The sequence below is a fragment of the Bremia lactucae genome, linkage group LG1 (assembly GCF_004359215.1).
Source record: "Bremia lactucae strain SF5 linkage group LG1, whole genome shotgun sequence".
Classification (NCBI taxonomy): domain Eukaryota; phylum Oomycota; class Peronosporomycetes; order Peronosporales; family Peronosporaceae; genus Bremia; species Bremia lactucae.
In genome coordinates, this window is record NC_090610.1 from 5,923,496 (window position 1) to 5,939,345 (window position 15,850).

The 15,850-nt window shown below is 45.3% G+C and overlaps 1 protein-coding gene across 1 annotated transcript; it reads left to right on the forward strand.

The window, feature by feature from the left end:
* The first annotated feature begins 475 nt into the window (after positions 1 to 475).
* On the forward strand, positions 476 to 4,434 carry CCR75_002329 (uncharacterized protein). Its single transcript, XM_067960426.1, has 8 exons — positions 476 to 2,402; positions 2,468 to 2,656; positions 2,679 to 2,866; positions 2,936 to 2,999; positions 3,072 to 3,203; positions 3,271 to 3,348; positions 3,410 to 4,097; positions 4,319 to 4,434. The coding sequence occupies exons 1-8, from the start codon at positions 588 to 590 to the stop codon at positions 4,399 to 4,401; spliced, it is 3,237 nt and encodes a 1,078-aa protein (XP_067823157.1). The 5' UTR covers positions 476 to 587; the 3' UTR covers positions 4,402 to 4,434.
* Positions 4,435 to 15,850: the final 11,416 nt, after the last annotated feature.

The window sequence follows — 15,850 nt, forward strand, 5'->3', positions numbered from 1 at the left end:
GACTCATTTCACACAAGTTATTAGCTTGAAACATATCATACTATTAAAATTCTTGAAAAGACTAAATTAAATATAGAAATAAGCTAAGTGAGACGATCTAAGTGCTTTATAAGCAATTCGTCGGCATTCCTATACACCGCAGATAAAAAAGAAAAGAGCGCATACACAAATGAAATGTAAAGTCAATTTTCAAAGCATTGAAAATAAGATATTGTCAAGTCTTGCGACCAGTCTATTTTAGACACGTGATTATAGAAAGTCACAAGGGCGACAAAGACGAAGCTCATAATGCAACACGCTTTCAAAAAAGGAGCCCCTTGACAATTTTGAGCTGTGGAATTCGCCTGTTTTTGCGCTGAGTTTGCACTGTAATTCCATATTCGTATTTAGTAAATCAACACAGCGCTTCTTTCAAAACCAAATAAGAAAGTCACCGCCCGACGCGCGTCAACGAGCTCTCTGTTCGACTCCTCCATTGTCCTTGCTAGCATAGGATCAGCTTGTGAATCCGTGGCCTATTGAAAGGCCACGTACCGCCCAACTTTGGAAGGTTATCAGCCACCGATCGATCTGATTGATTCCACAAGATGGCCACCCGCTCACAAGACGCGCCGCCGTCCGAGGGTGAGACGCCTTCAGTTTCCTTGCGCCAAGCAGCACCGATTAAAGAAACGAATACGTCTTTTTGTGAAACTAAAGAAGGTATTAAAACTATGGGTCAGCCATCCGATTTGCCTCTTGCAGTTGAGCTAAACTGCATATTCTGTGAATCGGGAACTAGCACATCCATCCGCCTCTTGCGCTGCAAGTTTTGTGATAACCACTTCCATGCACACTGTGCTAATATGCCTCTTCCTCATGAAGATAGCAATGTATTTTGCCGTCACGAATGTTACGCTATGTTTGACAAGCAACAGCAGACAAACATTCCCGTTTATAAACATGGAGACTACTCTCGACTCGCGAAGCAGATTCAGATTGTATTGCACAATAATACCGGCAAAATACATGTTCGTCGACAACTCTCACTGCAAGACGCGGCGAACTTTGGTGGACGAGGTCGCGGGCGTGGCAAAGGAAGAGGACGTGGCCGAGGAAGAGGTCGAGGCAAGAGTCGCGTAGCAGGAGTGAAGCGTGCATTACAGAAAGACACTGCTATCGAATCTACGCACCGCCACTTACGCTTGTCATCACTTTATAAAGACGAGAGAGAAAGCAACTCGGATATTCCCACTGATGACCCTTCTACACCACAAAGTACGACACTGCCAGCTGATGAGAATTTGAAGCCAGCACATGAAAGTCATAATAATAACACCCTGCGCGTAGAAGTTAACGATAGGAATCTGCAATTCTCGACACGGAGTGCATCTCCAACTATGCGTCGACCACTGCGAACGGCACAGGACCCTCAATTTCGCATGACACCATTAGTATCATCTTCTTCATTGAGTCAAGCTCGTATTGAGTACTCAGCATCTGACGAGTCAAGTATTAATGGATCTCGAATACGTCATGGATTTTCATCGCCTCCGTATTCAATGGCGGGCTTGCAGGAAGAGCCGCGTTCTCTTCAGATCATGCAGCCATTTCTCGATAACCGCTCATCGAATTATTTAACGTTAACGCATGCGGGGGCTACTCAAAGAATCGCGTCAGGTACGTATTCATCTCAGCAACGAGTTCGGGACGACCGACCTCCTTACTATGAATCTACGTATCGTGTGGCCTCCATGAGGTCAACTCCGGCTTCATATGATTTAACGTCAAATGCAAGAAACACATCAGCTCAATCCTCTAACGGTGCGTCCGCAAGTGATTACGGGCCTTCTGGACCTGTTCCTCAAACTTTGTCACAACTACAACCTCGTCGTACTTCACCAAATATTCCGTGGCGTAACCCTTCAGCATTTCCAGCCGAAATTTATGAGCGATTTCGTTGCCAACCTGACGATGCAAATCACGTCTTTCGAATCGATCTTTCTCCCGTTTTTACTGATAAAACTACCAAGCTATACCAAAGCGAGATTGATTTTTTTTTCCGGTGTTTTGAGTCACCAGATGTTAGCTTGGTTGTAAAAGGCATGAGCAATGAGCTTAATCAGTACATCTGGGCTTGGCCATTTATCCTCGAGTGTTGTGGCAGCGACACACATTTTGCATTCGATCACTTCCAGATCAAGCGCCATGCTGAAAAGGAAATACCAGAGCTGGTCTATGTAGGGAAGTTGCAATTGTCTATGGCCTCATTCAATTCCTATTTGGAAAAGTATTTATCAAACGTGCCCGGGAAGGACATAGTTGTGCTCGAGGACCATGCGACCAAAAAGACATTTACTATTGTAGCGTCTGAAAACATTATTGCGCTTAATAATCTAGTCCTTGCCAAGTATTGCGCGCAGGTAATACATTGTGATATCCTCCATAGCGAAATTGCACTTAGGCTAATTTTGATGCGTTTTGGCAGCTATATAACGATCTTATCAAGGGATTTCAGTGGGATGTCTTTGCCGGTGGAATTCACTGCTTGTTGCAATATCTTCCCCAGAGTAGCTGGCATGAAAAATTTGCGAGTCCGTGTCTACATTTCAATTTTCCTGGAGCGCGCGGCTCTTTAACTGATCCAGGCAACGGCACTACTGATACTGCCTATCAGGTTTGAATGAGGAAATATGTAGGCGAAAAATATGTTAGGTGATGACGGTGTATCATGTGACGGGAAGGTTCTTGTAGGATCTCTGGAGCTGATCATTTTTGAGCGTTTCGAGCCACAATTTAAAGCTGATTTCAGCCTAATATTACAGCGAGCAGGTTACGACGCCTCAAGGAAAACTATGTTAATGGATGCCCATCTTCACGCCCTGAGGTAACATATTATTTTTATCAGAACTGCGGTAGAATTGTTTATCTAATTTGTTGTGGATCCACATTGCAGATCAGCAGGGTTTGCGTTTTCGACCGTACTTTTGCAAGATGGAGAATTTGTTCATGTTAACAAGGTAAGTCTCAAATCCTTTTTAGCAATTGCTCTTAGGAGTCTCATCATATTGCTTATTATGTGAATATTGTAGGGCCGTCAACATTTCTGGCGTGTCGTCGAAAAAGATGGCACTAGTCGATCGACTAATGCCCCATGCGTATTTCTCTCATGGGAGTGGGTATACCAAGGCGTATCTCAGCTTGGCATCTCCACGGAATGCTGGGTGCGTCTACTCCTGATCGATCTGGTTATTGCATACATTATGTCTTGCGTATTTTTCTATCATTTAGTTTGCCATGAAAAATGCAAGTTTGTGTTCTGACGGCTGGGTTTTTGACTTGCGTCGAGCGATCGTTGAAGCTGCGAAGGTGCGCCCTTATGTTTGTGTTTGTATAAAAATAAATAACATTCATAATAAAACACATTTAGTGTGGCGTAGCAATTGTGCGCACAGGTCAATTCTTGCGCTCAGCAATAGCATCGGGACGCCCGCGCACTACACAACTACTGTCATTCACAGCTGCGCCGGCGCCAATTGATCGCAGCGTTGTTGCTCAGCGCCAAGCTCAGATGATCTTGTTTTTAGAATCAATTTTACCCTGCCTTGATGCTATCGTCGAAGAGGCTTATGAACTGGGTACGTCAAGCACGGACGATAGTGAAGAGTTTCGCAAGGTCTTTGATGATGAAGGCATGTGGAGCACGGTAGATGCCGATCTGCGTGATCCTCCGGCAGACACTGCAACGAATTATATATGCGGAATCTGTGAACGAGAGATTACGAATCTCTACAAGCAATGTCTAGGTTGTACAGTATACTCTCGCCGGTGTAGACCAAATATGGCATATCAAATATTTCGCATCTGCCTTCGCTGTCACTCGCAGCCGGAGCGACATCACTTTAAGCCGCGCGCTATCACCTCGTATTACGACAAAATGCTCAGCTCCGAAGGCCATACAGGTATTTTGCCGGCCACGCGCCGATACCAGTCGGTTCGTAGCTATTTCAAGTGCCGATGCGTGCCGTCGCTTCGTTGCGCCCACTGCGGGGGGTGTGAGTCCTGTAGCTGCCTGTGTCACACGCTGTTTCAAACTCGCTTCCGCTTCACAGCACCCGGTGCGTAAAATTTCTCTCTTTGGAAGCAGGTGTCTGCATTGGTAGCTTTGTATTGGCTTTCCGCCTTTGTTGGAATGTTGCATGACCAACTGAACGATAGACGATCAGCTAAACTCCTTGCTTGCACCTGCATGTTTCCAGCTGCTAGTATTCCTGCCTCTGGCATACAGTGTGATGTGACTTTCTAACGGTCTTGTTTGGCTATTTGTTTAATTATGTAGCAAATTTGGAGAGGCTGCGAGCTGACGTGGACGCTGTTGTCAAATACCACCAGCAGCAGTTGTCACAGCAGCAGCAACATTAGTCCGCGTTGGTATTACTATAGCTGCACCACGTGGTAACAGCCATATTTACGTTAGCGTGTTGCTGGTCATCTTGCCGGCGTTCCTTATCGCTTTGTAAAAACGCAGAAGGTAGAGAACACTTAAAACGATAGAGATATAGTTTGTCAATTTCAGAAGTTAAGTGGAAGTTTACTTGGAGTCGCGGTTGTCGCCTTATTATTTAAATAAAATTAGGGATTGTAGTCAGCCTATAACAATATGTGACGTCTAGTAGTCGTGATGGTGACAGCTTGACTTGGGTTAGGCAGCGTAAGTGTTGGCAATTATTTTAAGTCACTGCTATATATACCTCTCCGTTTACTATTTGTGCGCTACATTCATGTTTACTCACCACCACCTTCATTGACAGCCGAGCCGTAAACGGAGCTGCTTCTCTTCGCCCGACGGCAACGTGAGTCAATATCTCATGTCGCTCTCCTCGAAGTCACCTGTGCAGAACAAGCAGTGTTTTATCGCGAGCGCGTGTCGAACCACTATGGTCCGTCGTCTAATAGAATGTGATGAATTTCGCCATGCAGTGCTGGGCCAATAATAAAGACCTCACCCGTAAGAGTTGTGAACGACCCGCAGCGCAATCGGCGCCATGGTCCCGTCCGCCGCGTTCCCAATTGTAAACGAAGCGCCGGCGTAGAGGCCACGGCAGCAAGCGACGAATTTTGGTGGGACACCTTGTCACTCGAGCGCTTCCCATAGCATGTCGTGTGGCACGCTGCCGAATGCATTGGCAAAATCGTACCATACGACATGCAGCTCGTGGCGTTTGCACCTGGCCTGGTCTACGAGCATGGCAGCGAGAAAGTTCTGTACCCCGCACCCAACGGCCTGGACAGTAATTTGCATTGACATGTACAAGCCAAGCCCAACCAGACACGACGCGTCTTATATAATGCAAAGATGGGGCAAACTAATACGCAAGCTTCATTTGCTCAAACTGATGCCAACAACAATTGTCACCACCAGTAGCCGAAATAGATACAATAGTTATGAATTTTTCACTGCACCATCCCGCACCGCTTGTGTGTACTGAGTGAGACCTTTAAATAAATCCAAGTCGGTTGTGCTAGAAGCCTTGACATTGAATGAAATAGAGCATCAAGTAGAAGTTTTCCGGCATAAAAAACGAAAAATGCCAAGCTTGTGTAACGGGGTGTCACGTTACATAAGTATTATTTCTTATAAGAGGAATAATAAATATTATTTTCTATGAGAGAAAATGAATAAAGAAGTGCAAAATATTTATGTATACTTAAATAGTTCCAAAAATACCAAATTTGGTATTATTGATGCAATAACACATTAGCTTTATTGATTGTTGATTTATGTCTTAATCAACCCCGATTATCGTTTTAACACACGATTGTGCGGTGCGCAAGGAGGCGACATACTTAGCTAGATATTAATATAATAAGTTCACTTGAATGGAAAGCAATCGAGCGCATGAATTCAATGGTAGGCGGGCTAGCCCAAGGCGCCATGCTGTTCACTCTGAACACAGATGAACAACATGCGGTCATAGCCGAGTTCATACAGCATGAACTCGACGGGGCAAGAAAAGTGACCTTGCTTCACCAGCAAGGATCTCAACACACGAAGGTGTTCAGAGAACAGGGTGCTTAACAATTGGAACTGTTGAGACAGCAGCATTTAAATGCTGCTAATGAGCCGACGCTTCCGCGTCGACCCGAAAGCTTAAAGATCGACATCTCTAAGGTTAAGGCAGTCATACGCGACTCCCTTTCGAGATGGTTCGTCGAGTTAGACGACGTCACAGAAGCTCGTCGTATCAGTGATGATGCGAGGAAAGTAAAATTTGACATGTCCAACTTAGCTGGGCGTGCCAAATCTTGAGCCTTGGGGCTCAAGCTTCATGATTCATTAGTCTTTGGGTCGTATGAGGTATTTAAGACCCGGCTTAGACAAACGTTTGAGCCGCCACGTGCCGAATTTAGGGCTTGAGCCGAGCTCCTGGATTTGAAGCTGGACAAGCGTGACATTCAAGCTTATGCTTATCGTCCTCCGAGACGACAAGAAAACGGAGGTCCAGAACCATGGATCTCTCGTATATAGAGAGCGAGAAACCTCGCTCTTCAAGTTACAAACGATACAGAAATGCAACAATTGTAAGAAAACCGGCCACGACGCCTATGAGTGTAGTGTCCACGCCCAGGGCCTAGAAACAATGAGCGAAACAATCGACCTCCCGCTAGGAGCAGCGAAAGACGCGGATCCGACGCTGTTACGAAATCGCAACGGCGAGGCAAATCGTCAAGAAAAAAGGTCGAGGTCAGTAGATGCGGAGCGCCCTACTGATCAAGCAACTTCAAAAGAATATGCAGGCCTTTTGACGAAAGTTGTTCATCACACAAACAGTGTGTGTGATTGCCCCAGGGGATGAGGTAACCTCATCACCTTAAAAATTACAGTGGGAAATAAGTTGCCACTTGAGTCCTTAGGACGTCGTGCACTTTCATTCGACGCCAGCACTAGATGATCGCAGGCTCAAATTCATTGAGCGCGATATCCCTCTAAGGAGGATGACAGTGCGCCTAGCAACAGGCGAATCTGTAACGGTTAAGAAACGTGTAGTTGGTATCGAATATACGTTTAAAGTAAGCAGTACGATGATGATTTTATCGTACGATACTTGGATGACAAATTTGATGACATCCTTGGATTACCATGGCTCAGAAAGTACGAGCCATGTATAAATTGGCAGCATCAAGCCGTAACGATGCCTGCCTCTATTCCATCAGATGGTCATATGATGTACGCCTTGGAGCGTCCACAAGCGTGTGGATGTCCTGCGAGTGAGTGCGATGGCCTCACTTGTGGTTCTGTCGTTTGCTGGACTGCACAATAGCTCAGTATTACAACCCGTCACACTATGGAGTTAGATGCCGGCCGCTATTCACAAGGACAGGCAGCGTCGAAGTTCGACAACACGAATAAGTTGAATGGACTTGAAAAGCAACATCCAAAACAATTGGAGACGCCTGTCTATAAGAGACTTTTGTGAAAGCCCTAGATCGACTGGACAGTCGATCGTAGAGGATCTTGCTGTGGTTGCGCAACCACAGCTAGAGGCAGTTTGGGAGGATATTTCTCAAATAAAACTTGAGGGAATAAATACCCAAGAATCTGTGGTCAAAGGTTCCCAGGTACCTTAGGAAATAGGCTCCAAAGAAGAAACTGAGACATTTAATGTCTTAGTAAACAACAGATCAAGTGTAGGCGCTTATGCACTTAATCTATTAGCGCTTCCGAAATTAATTGCGGAGATAACTCAAACAAATCCCAACGCTAGAGCTGAAACGGTTCTTTTGTGATCTACGTAGTGGCGAAGTCAAGCAGATCTGCGTACTTGTCACAGATGACAGGTATGTGGCCGATATCCGGTCGGCAATAGTATTTCCTAGGAATAAACGAGTTATTAGCAGCTCATCGATGGAAAAAGTATCCTAGATGAAAAGACTCTGATGAAACGTTATGCGTCCCAATCCTGGGAGGCTTTGAAGACAAATACTGTATATAAGGATTAGATCGAATTATAGGATGCATTCACCGTGCGACTGACCTAAGGATAAAGGCACTCGACACTAAATCGACCTGATACCAGGTTCGAAATACTGTATCATGAAGGAGTGATCATTGCCTCGTGAACAAGTATTAGCGAGCCATGTACCTCCCCACATATTTATCCGGTCTTCTGTGGGCGTAAAGCAACAGGAGGGTGACCGATTGTGCATGCGTTTAATAAATTGAACGCTCAACGGTACCGACTCAAACGTACCACGAAAAGACGTTATCATTGATGGTATGTCAAAGAGAACTATCTTTTCGTCAATTGATCTGATTGATAGATTCTATCAGATCCTCATACGTGAACAGGATATCCCGTTCACAGCAATAAGAACCCCAAGCGGAATGCTATGGGAGTGGCTAGTCATGCCACAGGGGCTTAGTATTCCCCCTGCGACATTTTACGATGTGTAACCAATCTGTTGAGATCGGTACGGGATTTCGAACCGAGCTATTTGATGTCGACTTCGTTCATAGCAGAGCCATGAACGGAAAGTCGGACGTTGAAGTATATCGTACCTACCTACGACCGAAAGGTTCTTACAATTATGCGCGTAACTTGTATGCAAATTTAAAGAACTGTATATTCGCTGCAAGCGAATACCACTTCTTGGGTGCATCGTGGGTAAGCACGGTGTAAGCCCGGATCAGAAAAATCAAGGCGATCACCGATTGGCTTGTGGCCGTGGATGCAAAGGGTTTTAGAAGTTACTCGATTTTGCGGCGTACCTGCACAAGTACTCACGCCATTTTGCCGAAATGACGGTACATCTTTTTTCTTTGTTGAAGTAAAATGTAAAGTGTTCATGACACGCTGATTGTCAGTGAACCTTCAAGAGTATTAATAAAAGCTTGATGTTATCGCCAATCCTGGCGATTGCTGACCAAGACCGACTTTTTTCCATGTGGTCTGTGACGCAAGCAATTTTGCAATCGGCTGTGCGTTAATGCAATATGACACAGACGGCGCAGACCGCGTCGTCTGTTATCAATCGCGTCAGCTTCAACCAGCTGAACGCAACTACCCAGTGCATAACACGAAACTCCTTGCCATGTAATATGCAGTAGCTAAGTTTAGGGTCTATCTCTTGGGAGATAAACCGTTCATGGTATAGATGGACCCTGCGTCCTTACATAGGGCCGTAACCAGTCCACACCTCTCGCAAAGAATGGCGAGACGGTTGTCTTTTTTTCGCGGAATATAACTTCGCCGTGAAGTATAAACCAGGACGAACTAACTTTGTCGCTGATACCCTTTCGCGCTGGCCCGATTTTGAGCTGGCTGAGCAAAACAAAAGTGAGCATAACGCCACTGTTGCAACAAAAAGTGTTCCATCGTCAGCATTACTCGACGACGTTAGAAGATCTTATCAAAAAGATAAGCCTCTTAAAGGGTTAATGAATTACCTTAGAGAACCATCCCAACAATCCTTAAAGGATTGTCGAAATTGTATCGATCCTCAACAGATCGAGATACAGCACATAATGGTTTATTGTATTATATAGCCATTGCTGGAGACACACCTCGCGTCGTCATCCCTACCCAAAATGATTTGCCATTACGCATCATTTATGAGTACCACGATGCACCAGTAAGTGGTCATCGTGGACGTGAGAGACTTGTCTCACGATAAGTCGCGACTTCTACGGCCACGCCAGTATGAGTTTTTCCGCAACTTCATACGTGCTTGCGAAGTTTGTCAACAGGTAAAGCCCAGCGCTTCATCCCGTGCTCCGTTACAACCTCTGCCTGTCCCGGCAGAGTGTTGGCAGTCCGTATTTATGGACTTCGCCTTCAGAATCCCCGAAGACACCCACAAGAATAATAGTATTCTTGTTTTTTGCCGTTTTAGCGTGATGGTACATCTTGCTGCCGTCCCGGAGTCAATTACAGCCAAAAGGTGTGCTCGTGTCTTTATTGACACGATATTTCAACTCCGTGCGTTACCCTCTGAACTGGTCTCGGATCGAAACCCTATATTCACGGCGGAATTTAGCAAACAGTGTTCATATCACTTGGAACATATTTAAAAATATCAACTTCTGATCATTCTGAATTAGGTCGTCAGACGGAGCGTTCAACCGTATTCTCAACGAGATATTTTGCCAATACGTCCACTCTTTACGAGTTGAATCGAATTCATACCGATAGTAGAATTTGCCATCAACAATTTAGTGGATGCTTCTACAAAGCAAACAGCGTTTTTCGTGAACAGCTTACGCTAGCCAAGTATACCCACCTTGATTAAGAGTAACTCTTATAAAAGGGGGAGGACGATCGCTGAGCAAAGAACAATCTACCTCTTGCTCATCTCGCATTGACCTTCCGGTCAATGCGAATATTCCACTGTCGATTCAATCAACATTTAAGTAAAACAAGCTCAGTAATAGCGATAACGCTATTACTGACTTTGGTAATGATGGTGAAAGACTCAGCATCGAAAACAATAATATTATTGAGAATAATAATGCTCTTACTAATGAGGAGAATGACATCTCCGCAGTGCGCACGGGTCGCACTGAAGACATAAACAAAATCGAGCCAGCAAATGAACACCTGCTGGCTAGAAAAGAAGTGGTCCGTTTTGTACTTGGTGCCGTCGCTGATGCAATGGACCGACAGAAGCGGAACTCTGACAAAAATTGAGGAGCAAACATTATGTCATTAATGATAATGATGTAGTCCTACTATATACGGTAAATATAGTGACGATGTGGGCAGTAACAAATTACTGCCCTGGCATATCGGCCCGTTTCGTGTTCTAAATCGCCAAGGGAATGCGTTCATGATTGAGCTGCCTCCTAGGATGCGTACGAATCCTACGTTTTATGTCGGGCGTCTCCAGCCGTACCATCAGTACGAGGCTTCTTCCGGTTCCGAATTCAACCAGCACGGTCTAGGGCATCCGCCAAGCCTGATGGTCCCGAGTCAAATCCTGAATATCTCGGGTCAAAATTGGATTCTCATGAACCAGACGATCCACTATTTCCTCCGAGGAAGATCTTCTGACGAGCTGTCACCAGCTCGTTTTGAAGGACTGATGTGTCCTTTCGTTCGCAAGTTGATCAACCGCAACTTGCGCACATTTTATCAACTGATCATGGGAACGCGGTCGACCGTCATCACTAAGTCGCGACGACGGGATCGCTCGTGATCAATGTCCTCTTGTATATAAATAATGGAGGACATTATCCAAGTCACGATGTTGACTTGGGTTCGGCGAATGGGGCAGACCCGTTTTTTTCTCCCTCTCCACATTCCTGGATTCAAGTGGTGAGAAGCATTTTCTAGTGAGCGCTTCTTGAACCACCGTGAGGTGAAAGGGGTTCGAACGACTTTTATCGTTCGAAGGCGAGGGTATCCACTCTCGCATGATAGTTGGGAACCTCGTTCCCAACTGATGATGAACGCTCCGGGTCTCGTTCGACAGTACGACGACCCATCTCCTTGACAGAGGGTCCGTCAGAGAACGAGCGCTTCCCGCGCTCGTAGAAGGATTGGAGACTCTCAATCCCTTCGCGCATGTCACACGAGATGAGCTTTTTCCAATGAGGGTCCTTAAGGGAGCATGCCTCCTAGGGGTATGATCAGCCCCCTTAAAACAGCATGAGCATGAGTCCTTAGACGAGAGGCAAGGTGACCCTGCCTCTCCAGACAAACGGTGCAGCTTGTAGCGTGCACCGACTCCGATCCGTTTTTCGAACCGTTCACGAAAGCGTCCAGTTTGTCAAGCCAGGCCTCGCGGCCTATGCTTTGCACATTCTGTACAAATGCTTTCCAAGCATTGGCTCATGTTAACGTTTACGCTAACGTGTACTTTCGGAGTGATCCTTAAAATCACTTGTCCCTGGTGATGCATACTAACATCACCAGAGTCATCGACGTCCATGGAGTCATCAACTTTTTGGTCGTAACGTAAGAGCCCGTAGGCTTAAAGAACGTGGTTCTGGTTGATCCGGAGGCCTTAACAGTTGCCACCGAGTCGGGCGATGACGCCAACACGGCCCAGTCACCTACAACGGGAGTCGCAGGTGACATATACCAGTCACCTCCGATTGGAGTAGGAGGTGACGCATTTCCCACTGTAGACGGACTAGTGTCTACTGAAACATTTCCATTACCAGCAGCTGCACTGGTCTATGCAGCTGCCTGCTTTGCGACCTTGCGAGCTACGCGCACGGGGTTCGACACATGCGCAAACAAATTAGTTTTGACCAAAATTAGCAATGCAACAAAATTGGAGTTTTGAGTAAGAAACCAATTATGCAAAATTTACACGGAAAGACATTTTAGTATTTATCCGTCACTCCACATCAGTCGCTATTGTGACTGTTGGTAAAGGGGAGTGTAACGGAGTGTCCCATTACATAATATTAATTCCTATAAAGAGAATAATAATAATATTGTATCCTTTGAGAGGAAATACATAAAGATGTACAAGATTATTATCTCTATTAATTTTGACTTAATTGTTCCAATATTACCAAATTTGGTAATATTGACTCATTAAGACATAAATTCTATAAATTTGTTGATTTAAGTTTCGATCAACCCCTCCAATCGTCATACGACACAATTGTGCGGTGCGCAAGGAGGCGCCATACAGAGCTTTTTATTAGTATAATAAAGCCAGTAGAAGATAGATGATCGTTACGTAGGAACTTAATATTAATACAGTTTTACTTTTTCGCGATTATAAAGCCTTAGAATTTTCTTTCAGTAGCTAAGACTTATTAGCTACTTAGAACCTTCCTCTGCACGTCGTGTATGTGAAGTAGTCGAGGCGCCCCACTTTCACTGCAATCAGTGTAGGTTGACTAGTACCGTAATCAGTATTGGCAAAGGGTGCCCCGTCAAAGTTCCATATGGACTATAGCTGTAACTGCAACACTCACATTCACCGCTACTGCTTAGAGTTTCTTTTAATCCCACGTGCGTCACACAAGAAGTGATCGTCTTCGTCCCCAGTTCCTTGACCAACACGTCGGCTAGTTGATGCTTTGTATCAACTTAGTCAATCTTGAGCGTTTCGCGTGCTACATTCTCGTGAATAAAAATACGACGGTAACAAGCGTTATTTGCCAGTGCAATTGCATTTGGTTACCTCGAGACAAGCTTTCTCCCCTCCCTATATGCGACCTATATCCTTCAGCATAGAAAGCACTTAAAGGACCTCATCTGTGCACTGATAACAGTGAAGGTGAGGTGCCTCGATTTGTAACGTAGCTTAGAAGCCTTAGCTACTGAAAGTTCAAAGACTTAAGTATAGGAACAAGCAAAACTGAACGAGTATATAAGTTTCCATATAACGATATTTTATGTACTGACATAAATGTATTATTATTAAACTACGCATTGCGCCTCCTTGCGCACCGATCAATCGTGTCTACTAACGATTGAAGGGGTTAATTTATACTTAATTTAACCGATAAACAGAACTGTTGTCCTGTTACTTCAATATAACCATAACTCTAAAAGTGGAAATATAAAGTAAAATTATTAAATGATAATAAGTTTATACTACTTTATTATTTTCCTCACATGTAAAAAAATATTTATGTAACGCTTACCATTATACACCTCTAGTAGCTAAAATGCTTAGCAAACTTGTAACCTTCCTCTGCACGTCGTGTTCTGAGGCACCTTATTACTGTAACTGTAGGCGGGCGCTTCTAAAGTGCCTCGCACTACAAACACACACCTTCTAGCACAGCGAGGAAGCGGAATAACTACGTGCAGTGAGGTAGTTGGCGGGCTCTTAAAGCGACCTCACAACATACTTGTGCCTTAGAACAAGTGTTGTCACGGAAGCGGTTATTTGTCTTCACATGCGCTTTTAAAGGCTGATTTATATTTAATATAATTAAATTATAAACCTTCTTAACGTAGTATCGATGCCATCTCTGAAAACATGCATCTTTACGTGGCGAGCGTATTGTTTCGAATACCTCTGCTCGCGGATGACGCTAGACGTCATCCTTCAATGTGTTCATCACATACACAAGGGTGGGTCACTATGTGATCCTCAACGTAGTGGCAGGTCATACTACTATATGAAATAACTGGATTCTCGTTAAGTCTGCTTAATGGGTGTGTAACATTACGCACTTTCGCCCGTTACAATATTCCCCTCTTTAAGAACCAATTTTGCATTTTGTAAATCGTCAACGGGAGGAAAGAGGGACAGCGAGCTGTTTACGTCGCTCCTTCAGCGACCAGTGTGTGCACCTACTCTGGTGACATCACACGGCGCTTGACATGCCACCAAAGTGGCATAGCTGATTGGCTAAAGCGTTCATTATTTCTCGCGACCATTTCGGTCCGCATACTTTTGGCTTGTCTTGTGCGCTTGCTATCGCGTCACGGACTTTGCGTGTGATGGCTAATCGCTAATCCACAAAGCGTTGAGCCTCGGACACGCTTAAGTATCAAATTCGCCTATGACACCGCGAGAGGTCGGTCAGAGGACTTAGTTAAAAGTAACGAAACATCATTTTTGATAAGAAGCACAGGCATTCCTTGCCGTGACTCCATACTGACCACTGCTAAACTGGTAGGGTCACTAGGGCAAGTTTCTCTCGATGAGATGATACCCTCGCGAATCATCGTCATATTGACAAAACTATGTCCCTCTTTCGCACGGGCTTTCCCCCACTAAAACTCGGGCTGCGCACAAACGAGACTGGCGTCCGAGGATGGCGCAGTCCGTTAATATAAACGGTGTCTCACCCGTACTGGCGTGGGCACTGTGATTCAAAGCTAACTCCACAAAAGGAAATTGTTTGCTCCATTCTTTGGGAGATGCTTTCGTGCGTAAGCCATCCGCCACGACCTGATTGGCCCATTCTATTTGGCCATCGGTCTGGAGATGATCGGCGGTCGACATGTAGAGCTTGCTACCTAGCTGTTCAAACACATGTAGTTAATAGCCAGACGTAAACGTAGATCCCCTGTGTAGTCGGTTTACATGATAACAGTAACAAGAGAGCTGCCTCCTTGCCTGTGATCGATGTTTTACATGGTGCTAAATGGACCATCTTGCTCAGTCTGTCTACAAAGACGACGAGCCTTGTCCGACCCTTATGATCGGGCGGCATGCCAAACATGAAGTCCAGACTTACTGACTTCCAACAATCCGTTGAAATCGGTAGCGGCTTCAGTGGCGCACTGCTGGACGGTGCAGGATTAATGCGCTGACACTGTTCGCAAGAGCGAATACAGTTGACCCATCTAAATAGGTGACGCCACCAAAATTCCTCTGACACTTCACGGCCCAGATGCCCATTAGATGGTGTATCATGGAGCTCGTGAAGGATCAACAGCTTGAGATCTGTGTCATGAGACACATAGCTTCTCAAGGAATCACAAGGTGGCAGCTGATGCCATAACAGGCCACCGCTGTAGCTAAAGTGATTTAGCTTAGCATTCAGGTGCGACGGAAGGGAAACCTTTCGCCCACCAAAGTGATCCAACAGCAGGGTGACAATGGTCGTCCTGACTGTAGCTCTCTTTCATCTCAGAAGCCAATGAGCTCGTCACGTGGTATGCCTTCATGGCTGCCAACGTTGACGGCTGAAATTGTGCTTGGGCACTAGACACACTTTCCTGGTGTCTCACCTCGAAGTCGTCTGGTCTGCGCGATAAAGCGTCAGCCGAGACAGTCGACTTAACCGGCTTATATTCAACTTTGAAATTAAATTCAAAGAAGTATGTGAGCCATCTTGCCATTCTAGGCGAGAGGTGCGGTGAGGTTATTGCGGTCCGCAGTGATGCGTGATCCGTATAAACCACAAATGGTTCGGTGCCTAGTAGGTGCACACGAAACTTGA

Excerpts from the sequence above, each read along its gene's own strand:
- CCR75_002329 (XM_067960426.1), top strand. The coding sequence starts at position 588 with ATGGCCACCCGCTCACAAGACGCGCCGCCGTCCGAGGGTGAGACGCCT. Across the intron at positions 3,000-3,071 it reads AATTTGTTCATGTTAACAAG|GGCCGTCAACATTTCTGGCG; the intron begins GTAAGTCTCAAA and ends TGAATATTGTAG. Across the intron at positions 4,098-4,318 it reads CTTCCGCTTCACAGCACCCG|CAAATTTGGAGAGGCTGCGA; the intron begins GTGCGTAAAATT and ends TTAATTATGTAG.